This window comes from Scardinius erythrophthalmus (assembly GCF_964197995.2).
Source record: "Scardinius erythrophthalmus genome assembly, chromosome: 25".
Taxonomy (NCBI): Eukaryota; Metazoa; Chordata; class Actinopteri; order Cypriniformes; family Leuciscidae; genus Scardinius; species Scardinius erythrophthalmus.
The window spans coordinates 31,267,892-31,282,553 of record NC_138245.1 but is presented as its reverse complement, the minus strand read 5'-3'; the positions used below and the strand labels follow the sequence as shown (position 1 = coordinate 31,282,553).

The 14,662-nt window shown below is 37.3% G+C and overlaps 1 protein-coding gene across 5 annotated transcripts in view; it reads left to right on the top strand.

Moving 5' to 3' along the window:
* The window catches only part of tdrd3 (tudor domain containing 3), a 29,580-nt gene extending 19,854 nt beyond the window's left edge, over positions 1-9,726 (top strand). Inside the window, exons 12-14 of one of the 5 annotated variants that reach the window (XR_014029522.1) lie at positions 128-253; positions 3,916-4,083; positions 9,450-9,726. Coding sequence is in view for 3 of the 5 variants with exons in the window: in XM_081358348.1 (XP_081214474.1) it covers positions 128-253; positions 889-1,005 (243 nt within the window). In the remaining 2 variants the exon portion in view is untranslated. Of the gene's footprint in view, positions 1-127; positions 254-888; positions 2,545-3,910; positions 5,719-9,449 lie in introns of those variants that run through there. The other 4 variants (XR_014029523.1, XM_081358349.1, XM_081358350.1 and 1 more) reach the window with 4 other exon arrangements.
* Positions 9,727-14,662: the final 4,936 nt, after the last annotated feature.

Here is a 14,662-nt window from a genome sequence, read left to right as displayed (position 1 = left end):
ACATATTATGTAAACACAAACTTTTATTTTGGCTGCGATTAATCGTTTCCCAGCACTAATTATTATACGCTTTTCGTTGCATATTAAATGTTGTGTACTTGTGTAACATCTTGCATTTCTGTGGCAGTTTTATCGGGCGAGAATCGACGCTGTCCACCCTTCGGGCTCGACGGCTGTGGTCGTGTTCAGCGACTACGGAAACTGCGAAGAAGTTCTGCTTCACAATATCAAACCTCTGCACATGGATGTGTGGGTAAGCATCAGATCACCTGAGACACTTTAAACCCAAAGTAAACTTCGGCCGCCCGGTTTGCGCACACTGTCCACGTGACGTAACTTTCGTCATCGGGACGGTTCAGCCCACGTGCAACCCAATTTTTGAGACCGCGTGCGTGTACAACAGCGCATGCGCAAGGTGAATGACGAGACCGAAGCTCCACTAGGTGGCGATATGCACAGTTACGCAGTGCGTTAGTCGAAGAAGAGTGAATAAAGAGTGATGCAAAGCAGCATATCCTCCATTGTTTTGATTCTTTTTCTTGTTATTCCACACTGTTAAACTGACCCTAGTTTGAAAACCCCTGTATTAAAGCATTGTGATATTATGCTAATGTAAAACTCACTATTTATGTGAGTTTCAGAACCTTTTCCTAAGTTTCATTTCAGTTTGTACGCTGCCTTGGTAGACAGACAAAAAATACAGCAAGTTTTGGAACAGACCTTTTAAATGCTAAAATGTTCATTAAAGACACACGTTCCAAATTCCCAAATTCACATTTTGGCTGTGTTGTATTTATTTAAAGAGCAGTCTTGTTTGCCATGACTGATGCACTAGACTTGCGTTTATTAGTAACATTAGTCACTCATGTCCTGGTAACTTCTTTACAGGATGACGAAGACATTTACTATGAGAATTCCCTTGAATTTCGAAGAGGAGGAGACGGACAACCTCGACGCTCTCGACCGACGCAACAATATTATCAACCGCCCCGTGCAAGAGACTGACACACACTCGCACGCAAATCTTTGCTCATTACTCCTAGGAAAACAAAACAAACAATTAGTGCTCTTTTGGTACACCAACACACTTAGATCAGGACTAGAACAGGTTTACGGCTCTTGCTCTTCTGCTAATAGGCACTTCTAGCATTGTGTAGATTCTGTAGAACAGTATAACTGCAACATGATGTTCTCTCTCTATGCAGGTAATTATCATTATCATCTCGTTATCCACAAGTAAACAACCATAATTGGGGGAGAAAAAAAAAGACATGTGGTTTGTAGTACCTTTTCAGAAGCATCAATATTAACAGCTATATAGGAAATGCTAATAGAGTGAATCTCAGAATATTTCATCCTACAATAAAAAAAATATTTTGCATTGTGATTTTTCTTTTTTTTTTTTTGCATGGAAAATAAGCTCTTTCAGTTCTTTTTACTGTTATAAAAAAAGTTGTAAAAAAAAATATTATAGCTGTGTTTAGTTTGATTTTGATGACTAAAAATGACTAATTAGAATCAATGAAAACTCGACTCAAAAGTTGATTACGTTTCGGTGTGTGCATAATCTTCATGAAAATGTCACAATGTAAAAAAGTCTTAATTATCCTTCAATAGACTTCTTTTTCTTAATGCAAAATGTATAATAAAAAAATATGAATGCTCTTTTTATCTCACAATTCTGACTTTTTATCTCACAATTGCGTGTTATAAAGTCAGAATTGTGATGCTATTCTGAGAAAAAAAGAATAGAATTGGACTAGAAACTTTTTTCCCTTAGAATTGGACTTTATAACTCGCAATTGCAAGTTTATATCTCAGAATTCTGAGAAAAGATTTTCTGAGATTTATCTCACAATTGTGAGTTTTACAAAGTCTCAATTATCTTTTAAAATGTTTTATTCTGTGGCGGAAACGAGCTTCCATAGGAATGTGATCTGGACTTGAGCTGTCATGAGATTCACTCAATGAGCATTTGCAAAATAAAATGATGCACCGTCTGTAACGGTATTGCAGCGGCGAGGTATTTACTGCGCTCGATATGCACTACTTCATGCGAGTTAAAAGGAAACAACTAATCCGTAACTGATGCATTTGTGTTTGGTCTCAAAGATGTTTTTTTTTTTACTTCAAAAGACTGATCTGATCTCTGATGAGATTAAAGAACATATCTGACTCTGTCTCGCATGGGAGACGGATCTGTAAGGGCTTGCAGAACATGTGTGATGAATGCTGGACTGTGAACCTTGCCATGCAAACGGCTGCTGTACACGGTGACTCTTTGTAAAGGACTTGATATTAATAATTATAAAAGCGCTACACTCTTTTGTTCAGAGCTCAGTGCGTCATTTGTTTTTGTTTTCTGATTTGTTTAAAGCTGCTGTGTGTAAAAACAGAACGACGTGTGTGTATGAGAATCGTTCCTAAATTAATTTGTCGTGCCACATTCAATTCATTGGTACAATTTACATATGCATTGCTGTACATGTGATCTCAATGAACCTTAAATGGACTTCATTTTCTTTATTTAAAACTTTTGATTTTAACTTTTTGATTTGATTTTGAACTTTTTGAACCATTTGATTTTGGGGTGAAATGTATGGAATCTTTGATTCTGCCACATAATTAAAAATAAAAAAGGTAATTGCGAGTTTTTATCTCACAATTGCATGATAAAAAGTCGCAATTATCTTTTAAAATGTTTTATTCTGTGGCGGAAACGAGCTTGCATCGAAATGTGAACTGGATTTGATCAGGGGCCATTTAAACAACTCCTTTTCAACTAAAAACAGAAAACTTTTTATGTTTTTTGGCTGTTCATTTACATGACAATGGCGTTTTGGGGGCCTAAAAAAACGCAAACTTTAGGAAACCGGTTTCAAAGTGCAAGTTTTTGAAAACGATACCGTTATCGTCTCCGAGTGAATTACACAAATGCAAATCTGTGAAAACGGTGACGTCGTGCACATGAGTGTTAAGTGTTCAGATAGACGTGTAGTGTTTCTTTACGAAGAACATCGCCATCTACTGGCCTGACAGCAGAATACAGCGTTTACACGGATCTTTGCGAACCGGATCGTTTCGACAACATTGTCGTCTGAAAACCGCAATGAGCAAACTTGTCCGTTTTAAAAGCATCGCTGTCGTGTAATCGATCCCTGATATTCGCTTGCTCATCGTTTACTTTGCATGTTAAACTGGAATTGTAGAACGTTTTTAGCATTGAAAATGTGTATGCATCAGCTTTAAAGGGATGGTTCAACCAAAAATGAAAATTCTGTCATCATGTGTTCACCAAATCTGTGTGACTCTCATTCTTCTGCAAAACACCGTAATATTTCAACTGGTTTTGTCCATACAATGAAAGTCATTTTGGACCCCATTGACTTTGAATGGATAAAACACTGAGACAAAAAATGTAAATAACTTTGTTTGTTGTCCACAGAAGAAAGTAAGTCACCGTAATATTTCAACTGGTTTTGTCGTCATTTTGGACCCCATTGACTTTCATTGTATGGACAAAACACAGATTTTTTTTTAAATAACTTTGTTCGTTGTCCACAGAAGAAAGTAAGTCACCGTAATATTTCAACTGGTTTTGTCGTCATTTTGGACCCCATTGACTTTCATTGATTGGACAAAACACAGACAAATTTTTAAATAACTTAAGACAGAAGAAAGGAAGTCTCACAGATTTGGGGGAACTGTATTTTTTGTGTGAACGATCCGTTGAAGCGTATGAAACCGTAAACACCTGAAACTTAATCAAACATTCGGTCTGACAAGCTGCTGTTTGCACACAATTCGGACACCGAACAGTAGCTTCTAGTTAATATTTAGCAGGGTTTAAATGTGCCGTCTGCCATCTGTCGCTCACCTATTTTGAAGTGTTTTCTGTGTTATTTCATAGGACAGACAGGACAGGACAGGACAGGACAGGAGTAGCTCAGAGTTAAAGCACTGAAGCTTCGTGAGGACTGAAGTCAGTGAGATTGCGTCTCGTGTCTTCCCTTATCAGCAAACATCGGACCGGTGTGCCATCCCTCCAGCTTCATTTGTTGTAGCCAGTGAAGCGAACACACAGTAAGTCGATAGCATCCGCCAGAACCCGAGATCTCTACGGTGGGCCGATATCATTTTTCACATTACAAAAGACACTATGAACAACATCTCATCCGTAGCCAAAGACTCGCTCAGAATAACAACACCAAAACATTCAGATCTTATCCAGAATCCTGGAAAAGGGACTCAGAAATGTCAATGCTTAAGAAAAATTGATGTGTGTTTGTTATTGTGTGTGGCGTCGAGGTCGGGGAGGGATTTATCGAATGCATGTCGAAGCTCTGCATTTGCATATATAAATAATTCATAGCATGTGATGTGGAGACCATCTCTGAATAGCTGCGCTTGTACTTCTACATTTTACTGATTAGTGCCGACAAATTAGGTTAGATGTGTGATGAGAAACTGGCCTAGAAAACACAAACTAAAGAACTAGCACAACTTGTGTTGCCTACATAATTATAGGCGGTCAGAATGGAAATGTTTAAATTCCTCAATAGCACTCGCTGTTTTGTAATAAGATGACAGCTGAGTTATTAGATGTGCTGCAGAGACTCATCTTAAGTAAATTCATTAAGTTTTCCTGTCAATGTGGGAAAAGTTGGGTTGTGGGTGTGCGACATCACGCAGACATTGCAACTGTTCATTATAAACATTGAGGTTTTAGCAAAAGAAATGCATCAATGCATCAAAGCAGGGTAAATGATCCGGGTGATTCCTACAAGACTTCTTTGTTGACAGTCAAACACTGTCAAACTTGTGTTACCATTTTGTTTCCTGGTGCATCATTGATGGACGCAGCAGTTTCTGATGGTTGGTTTGCACTGCTGTTCAAATGTTTGTCTTTTGGGGTTACATTTGGGTTTGTTTTTTTACTTTTGTACCATTGGAATGGTACAAAACTTGGTAAAGGTTTTGAAAATGGTCCTAAAAACAAAGTCTTGTGCTCCTCGGGGTCAAAAACTCAAACTAAATCTTATCAGAAGCAATTTTTTTGATACATCAACCTCAAATTTATTTAGATTTATTGCTTTTGATTCCATGTTTTGGACAATTTATATTTCAAATAAAAATTGTAAATAGTATTCAGCAATAATTTGCCAAGTGTCGTCTTTAAAAAGATGCCGAACCGAAGCCTGCGCTTTATAGCATTCAAGATTTATGAGAGTTTAAGTAAGAAATGTCATTTTCAGGTCAAAGAAGTTAATAAATGTAATTTAGTACCATAAAATCCCCTAAAAATATTAAATAAAAATGTAATAAGTTGAAATATAATTAAAAAAAGGTAATTTCTGACAGTCATGCGAGGAGCACTGATGGGTTAAAACATAAATACATACTTTTATTCAGCAAGTTGATCAAAAGTGACACTTATGGTTCTACAAAAGATTTCAAATAAATGCTGTTCTTTAACATTGACAATCATCATCATATTAGACTGATTTCTGAAGGGTCATGTGACACCTGAAATTACAATATATTCACAGAGAAAATTGTCTCTGTTTCTACTGTATCTGTGCTGTGATATAATCCACTTTCATGTTTCAACACTGTATTGACCAATGAGCATCACTCATTTATTTCTCATCTGAGTATGTAAATGATTCAGTGTGTTTCTTTTAAATTAAAGCTAAAAAACTGCAAGTTTCATGCAAACATATTCACATTTGCCATGTTTCTGGTCACTGAGGTTTGGAAATATGAAACTGTGAAAGTATTCCTGAGTTAATAAGCCAGTGACACAAATCCTTTGACGTTCTGCTCTCTGCGCTCGCTTAAAGAGACAGAACCTCTTTTAATGATGTAGAAAGTCAAAGTACAGGAGCTCTAATTCACTCAGACTGAACTGTAGTTTGTTAAACATGACTCTGAACACGAGGCGAGACTCAGACTTTAAGTAGGCTACTAGTTCTCAGTTATTTTCAGACCCAGTTTCTTAAAAGAATTAAAACATCAACATGTTAATGGGATTACGGAGTTTAAACCGAGCGACGGCTGAAAGAAACCGTTTCTCTTTCCCCTCACATTGTCAGACATGTGTGTTATATTTCCCTACATGCACTGCATTAATAACACAGTTTTATAGGGGAACGTCCGACTGTATTGCAGCAGGAGAAGAGGCGAGATGAAATCAATGGATGAGATTCATGCAGCAACACTGACCCAATTTACCAGGAAATCGGTTCAGATTCATTTATAAAGCTCAAATCTGAGGTCTAATAAAGTGCTTTAGTTTAACATGAGCTTAGAATAGAGTAATAATGGCAATTTAAGCGGTTAGAGGTCAAAGTAAAAAGGTTGAACTCAATTGACACTCCCAAATCATTGTTATGTCTGGAATGGCATCCGACCGTACTGCTTTTTTTCAGTTTTTTTTTTGCATGCATATTGTGCTCAACATTTTTGTTTTTTGCATGCATATTGTGCTCAACATTTTTGTTTTTTTGCATGCATATTGTGCACGACATTTCTTTTGTTTTTTTGCATGCATGCACTAAGTGCCTGGATGACTCCACAGTTTTGTGCTTTATGCAACATGATCTCCATTTCTTATTTGCCAAATGAACCGAATGTCAACCATAATTTTTCTTGAATCATTATTTGGTGAGACTGTCAAAAGTTGAGACATTTTTGCACCAAAATGCACATGATTAAACATAATAAGGTCATGTGACACATTCATAATTGCATGCAGTTTTCCATACACAGGTCTGGAGAGCTTGACCTTCATTCCCTCTGATAATCAATGCATGTTCAACTCGTCATCATTTCAACGTTACATTCAGTCATGATAATCTCTTTGCAGCTTTATAATAATATTATAAAATAATATTGAGCTGTAATATGACATTTGTCCTGATGTAGCTCTCGAGGTACGTGCCGTTTCTCCACACTCAACGCTTGTTCTGTTCCTCCTGAGACAAAGATCCAGGAATCCGAGGAACCGAAGTCACAGATCTCAGAATGAACTCATCATTTCTCATCAAGTTTTGTGTCAAATATTTGTTTCTGTTTCCATTTCATCGCGGATCTTCTAGGAGAGACAATTGAGACGAGGTTGGTACTTCATTTAGACATCTAATGAATATTACTCTGCAGTATTACTGGAATATTATATGGCAGTAATTCGTTTTAACTTCTTTTGTCATGATGGAGTTACAAAAAATCCATTCACGCACAATGTGTTTTATTTATTTATTTACTTACTTACTTGATTATTTCAGTAGGGAGAACTTGAGAGGAAAATATGCTAAGTTTGTATGAAAAAATACAATGGTCCCAAAATCAAGCTTCATTTTTCTTCATTTTTTTTTAAAATGCAAGTTATTTTTATATTATTTCAAGTTTTCGAAGAAACAATTTTCACAATGTTGGTACTTCATTTAAACATCTAATGGTTCATATTTTTTTTTTATTACTGGCTTTATACTGAGATGTAATTATTTATTTATTTTAATTATTATAATTAATTAATGCTAAATTTGTATGGGGGAAAAAGTGATGGTCCCAAAATCAAGTTTACATTTTTTTTTATGCATTTTATTTTATTTCAGGTTGTAGAAGAAATTGTTTAGACAATGTTGGTACTTAATTTAAACATCTAATTATTATTATTTGGTATTACAGACTTCATACTGAAATGTATTTAGTTTTCATTTATTATTATGCATTGCAGAAAGGAGAATTTGAGTGAAAAATGTTAAAATTTGTATGAAAAAAATGTAATGGTCCCAAAAACCAAATACAAGTTGTTTCTTCATGTAAACATCACGTCTCTCCTGAGCCACGAAAGAGCAACATCAGGTCAATAATAGTGATTTTCCTCTCTTCACTTGTGTCTCTTAACCTAACATCTCTCTCTCGCTCTCTTTATGAGGGCTTTCTTTCTTTGACGCTGTTGTTCTCATGCCGTTCTCTCTTTCATTTCTGCAGTCTGGAACCCGATAAGCGGCGTGAACAGAAAGAGGAATGCTCTCCTGGTCTGGACTGGGGACTCAGTGTTACATGAACCCTGTGATATAGGCTTCACATGCATGCTTTATGTGCCGCTCTCCCGGGACCACCTCTCAACAGAGGAGCATTGTGGGACAGGAGTGCAAAGGACACACACACAATAGATTTGTTAGTCTCAGGTTTAGTTTATGAGTCTGGGAGCGCTTGGGTCGAGGTGAGCGTGTTTCATCCAGTCGAGTGGAGCTGTATAGATGGAGACTGAATTCATCTTAAACTAGCGGCCCCACACCAAGAGCATTGTGGCTCCTGATGTGTTCATTTACACAGCTGAAGACATGCTCGCGCTTCATTATGGCCCTTACACTGAAACTAATGGAGCAACTTCTAATGCTTTAGTTTGAGTTCAGGTTTTGGAGTGTGAAACATGTCTGGATCATATTTCATGCCAAATTCAAAAGATAAACAGATTATATCAAACCTGGTTTAAGGACCATTATTTCCCCTTAATTAAGCACATTCTTATTACTTACAATACTTTTTCTTTACTCTAATCAAATTATAATAATAAAAAGTATGCCAGTATTTTTTTTTTCTTTGCAAAAAAATAAATCTGTGCATACTTAAGTAATTTATTTTAGATTATTTGTTTATTTTGCATTGCAGTATTGAGGCAGATAAATGTGCATTTGTACATAAAAAAAACATGCATAAAAACAATTTGGTCCCAAAAATAGGATTATTTTATTTTATGATAAGAAGTATGCCAGTATTTTTTTATTTTTTTTTTTGTAAATAAATGTAAATATACAAAATAAATTTTTGCATACTAAAGTAATAAAATATTTATTTTAGATGATTTGTTCATTTTGCATTGCAGTATTGAGGCAGATAAATGTGCATTTGTACATAAAAACATGCATTTTGGTCCCAAAAATATGATTTTATTTTACGACCCGGGGAATGTTCTCGCAAGATTCATCATTTTAGGGCAAAGTCAACTTTTTACACATTAGGTTAGACAGTAATACCATGTTATCTGTGGTCGATTCATCAGAAACTAAGACGGGGAAAGTTAATGTTCTACAGGTCGGGCGTCTGTTTGTGTTCGACCTCGATGATCTTTTCAACTCATTGCACATCTTGACCTGTAATTGTACAAGTTTACAAGGTTTCTAAGGTCTGCGGTTAAAACCTTCCTTTAATGCAAGCCAGAGGTTTTCCCAGTTCTCCTCCTAAGTGTGCACAGAACGACTGCAAAGATGTCTAGATTTAGTGTGACTGTGCAGGATCACGCTTTAACTTTGTAATTTTATCTTCGTATGTGATCCTTCAACTTCTGGATGATGTGCCGGTGTGGTTTGCATTACCAGTGTGTTTGCCTGTTAAAGTAGACCAACGAAAATACTCATATTCTTCTGTCTCTGCCAACGCAGGATTTGCATATTGGCTGGTGGACGAGGAATGCCGGTGACGAACACCAAAACCAGTTTTGCACATCGACCCACAACAATGACACTGGATTAAAAACGGCATTTGTAAACTCCGAGGTGTGTTGAAACCACACGAGCTGCCAAGTTTCTGAATGAATGATGTTCATATTGAGGGCTGTGAAGTGTACTTCATTACTAAAGTATCATTGTGTATTATTATAACTGAATGCTTGTACATTTACTCATTACATGTTGATGGAAATAATGAGTTTTCATTCCCAAGATTATATTTCACTAATCACTTCTTTTTTTTTTTTACTCTTCCACAAGTTGTGCTTAACGTTTAGTGCCAATGAAATCCATTTGAGTGTAAAATGCGACGGTCGTTTGTCTCTGAGAAGAAAAGACTCGAAACTCCACTCAGTCTGGCAAGAGCTCAACAGGTTTGAGAAAACTGAATACGTTACTTTAATGTGGAAATCAGGAGGAAAAAAGCTTTCGGTAACACTTTTATAATCAGTTTCTGGGTGTTAAAGGGATGGTTCGGAGTAAAATCAACCTAGGGTCCTTTGCACCATGACCTCGAGCCAACCCCCCCCCCCCCAGAAGCCTTTTTCCCCTTGGTTGAACATTATTAAAGTTAGAGCTTATTCAGAGATATCAGCCGGATGGCTTAGTGCAGGCGCTAATGGATCCTATGATACTAAGCGATGTATAAGGATGTAGTGTAACGACACCCAGTTCCAGGAATGCACTAATATTGTGTTGGTAGTGCCAGTTTATAACAATTATTACACTTCAGAAAAAATAATTCGTCGTTACACTTCATCCTTATGCATCGCTTTCTGCCAGGACTTTTATGTGCTTTTCCCAAATCACTGAATCGTCGACGTCCGGTTTAGCGGTAGCATTAGCCGTTAGGCAAGTGTTATTTAAATTAACTCCTGATGTACTTACAAACTTTCCAATGCCTCATTTTATGAGTACAGAACCTATTAGCACTACTGTAGAAGTTTGGTGCCATTCTGGCCATTATTAGTGGGGTAATTTACCAGATACAGCCTTGGATCCATTAGCGCCTGCACTGAGCCATTCAGCTGATATCTTTAAATAAAATCTAACTTTAATAATGTTTCACCAAGGGGAAAAAGGCTTCTGGGGGGGGGGGGTTTGGCTCGAGGTCACGGTGCGAAGGACCCTAGGTTGATTTTACTCCAAACCATCCCTTTAAAGGTACGCTATGTTTGGCCCTCTAGTGGTTAAAACACAAAACTGCATGGATTTTGTGGAAGAACATTGTTTTGGTTGTGCTTCGGCTCGGTGCGGATGAATATGATTATCCTTCTGCTTATAAAACATTCACTACTGTTGTAAAATACAACACACAAAACACATCTAAAGCGGGAAAGAGCTTTAAGATTGACTGAGGTGTATTTTTACAGACTGCTGAAAGCATGAGAACAGAAGCAAACGATCGCTGCGATTCACAGAAACAACTGGATCCAGGCAGAGAAAGCTGGATTTACAGTTATTATTGTGTGTTAATACGCTGAATTTAGGGGTAAATAAAAATCAAACCCTATAAATTATATTGACAACTCATCAATTCAATATTTACCATCGTATATTCTGCATAATTGGATGTTTTTAAATAAACGCGGACAAAAAACTACACAAGTTTTAGGGCTGGACGATACGATGATATATATGACATTGATATAAGCGATCACATGTATTTAGACCTATATTGTATTTATATAAATTGTTCACAGGCTTTGCTTTATGTATTTCTCCGGTGTTGAAATCAGACTCATATAAATGTCTGGATCTTTGGTAAGTTGTAATGAACACTATATCGAGTCCAACCATTAGTTTAAACTGATAATCATTTGTTGTATTCACGTTTTCCCCTGTTAAATCCAGTCACTCCAGCAGACTCTCCTCTGTTCTCTCTCTCTCTCACACACACACACACACACACACACACACACACACACACACACACAGATGTTGATTCTTGTTTTATTACGAGCTCTGTCTTGTTCTCTTTTCTCCAGCAGACTCTCCTCTGTTCTCTCTCTCACACACACACACACACACACACACACACACACACACACACACACACACACACACACACACACACACACACACACACACACACGTTTGTTTAACTAAAAGGACCTTATTATAAAGTGTTACCAAGCTTTTCACTTAAGTGTGATTAAATGTAAACACTTTGTAGTGTTTTTGACTAGTTTTATTTCACAGCACTCGCGCTGTAAAGGTGAAGTGTGTAAGATCGCCAAACGCGGTTCGTTTTCAGATGATCTGCATCTTTGGTTCAGAAATAAGTCAGTTTGTGAGGCTGGGCGTATTTCTCATCAAACGAAGAAGCATTTCAACATCAAACACATCACACACACACTTTAGCTGAATCCTCTGTTGTGTTTATAAGAGGAAAGACCTTGCGTGGCTCTCGAGGTCAGTGTGGAATAACTGATCCAGGGTCAGACGCAGATGAAGGATGAGGACGGCTGTGATGTGGAAATGAAGCTGTTGGCCGAAGGTAAACATGTTTGTGGTGTGAAGTATTTCGCTGGAAGGCTGTCCTCGGGGCATCGCCTTGTGCGTGTGTGTGTCTGACACGCATGTGTGTGTTATATCTACATGCAATGAATCCAATCCTTTAAAGTGTGTGGTGAAGATCAAGCTTTTAATGCTGATTATTCGGATGCATGTGAATGTTTGAGACTTCATAAGCCAAAAAAGTGATTATTTTGAAGGAAAAGTGTGTGAACATCATTCATCCTTCACAGCTTTTTTGTCTTTGTTCCACTGTAAAGCTGTTCTTTGTAAGAACGCTGGGAATGAGGAAGTGACTGTTTAAATGCATAGTTTGGAGGCATCGCTTTACTGTGGTTTAGTGTTTCTGATGTGAAGTTTAGCGTTTGAGTGATTCCTCGATAGCCTACATCATGATGTTAGGTCTGGCAACTCTCCATAGACACGGCTCAATCCGAGGGGAGGGATAAACGGCTGTCCTTCAAATCCCCTCTGCACGCAATAGGACAGCGCTTCAACCAACCAGAGCGTTTTCCCAACAGCGGAGCTAACGTTTGCTGCCGCTAGGCTGCGTCTAGATTTCTAGGCTAATTCCTCGATGCATGTGCTAAACATGTCAAACTCTTCATGCTTTCCTCTTTCCTTAAACTGAACAGTCATTCCACATCAAGTCAAGTCAAGTGTTCGCGTGTCAGTTTCAACAAACCTTGGACAGTTCAAACGGGAAAGATGAGATGAAACTCACTGATACTCGATTCCCAGATTCCCAAACCTGCATGAGAGGATGTCAGTTTATCCGGGAGTCGATTAGATTACGCTGGATTACAGTACAGATTAGATCGCATACATTTTTACAGCGATTAAAGTTACTTTGTGGCTTATATTTCCAGCTGTTCAGATGTGAGTTTAGAAAACACTTTGCTGACATTAGCAACAAGAAAGAAGTTGATTATCTTAGTTCATGTTAATTGAAACATTTTCTGTTACACTTTTAAAAGTCAGTATCTGTTCATTTCATGTAATGGATCCGAGTAAACATGAACTTACAATGAACAGTATTTTCAGGAACGTTATCATATTGTTAGATTGTTATTTATGGAATTAACTAACGTCATCTATATTGTAAAATCAGTTTTGCAAAATGTTGTTGTTGAATATCATCAAAATGTCACGAAAACATCAAAAATGTTATTTTGTCAGTTTTGCAGAATGTTGTTCCAGGACCAACAAGGATGTTGATTTAGGAACATGTTCTTCCGGATAACCGTCTGACACACACTGGGGTATTTACACACAATACTGGACCATCATATTAGCTTTTTCTAACATTAGGTTAATGTTAGTTGTTATCCAAATTTTAAGTTGATTTCACAAAAATGTATGAAGTGCCATCTGAAATTTTCTTTTAGAATGATAATTTTTATCAAGCTTGTATATTTAAGTTCAGTTATTTCACTTTAATGGCAATGCAAATTACCTATTAATTGCCAATTAAGTGAAATTACTGAACTTAAATATACAAGCTTGATAAAAATGATCATTCTAGGAGGACATTTCAGATGCACTAAGAGGCTTTCGCATCTGAACTCTTCGTATGTTTTCACGGATTTATGATGATCACTAAAATACATTATAGACTGAGTTTTACTAACTAATTATGTGTGCTACATATTTGAATGCTTGCTATAATAACTGCATTGCTTCATTAGCTTACAATCATTCTAATATCTATTAAACCTCCTGTTTTCATTTGTAATTCAGTCCACCTCTGCATCTCTGCTTCCATCTTCATCTTCTTCCTCTGCGTTCCGGCTGAGCTTCAGACTAACTCCTCTTCTCTTTCTCAAAGTCGACTCTCACAAGAGGCTTTGCGTCTTAAATGAACTTCTAATGAATATAAACACACAAGGCTAATTCGCCGGTGTGGTTTTCTTTTCAAACAACGGTAATTAGCAGCGCTGTTGCCTCTGATTTAGTCCAAGGTCTGTAATTTATCATCTTCATGCATAATGAACGAGAAACGGGAAACACAAGCAGAATTCAGATGAGAGCGACCCAGAGCTGGACGTCTGTGAAATCATTTCATGCTAAACGAGTGAGAAAGTTTTACAGCTTTAAAGATGATTGACGTTTGAGTACATTGAGGAAATTTCCCACCAGATTGCGGAGAGTTTTCCAGCGTTTTGATTGGCTGTTGGAGTGTTTTCACAAAGCAGGATCTTGGGAACGAGTCTCAGACCGAGAACATGGGACGAGTATTGAGAACGACATGGATATCCTTTAATGCTCTGGCCTGTCGTTTCATATCACTTGAAGACGTGAAATTTGCATTTTAATTGCAGATTTTGAGTTAAATCTTTAGAAAATTGGCACTATGCTTTAGTGATGGTTTGATGAGAAAGCATAATGCATCTAAACTTGTCATACATGAGAAAGCATGTGGGAGATGCTGATATTGTTGCAGGACTGCAGTGTGTGCCTCTCGTGTAATGTCTACATGTTTTACAGATATCTAACAATCTTCTACACGTTTTTGGGCGATCAAAGCATTTCTGCTTGAGTTTATCTGCATTTCCCCATGTGTGTTTGTCTCTGATCCTCCTAGTTTACCAGGAATCGCTGTCATGTTCATGAAAGAGATTGATTTCACC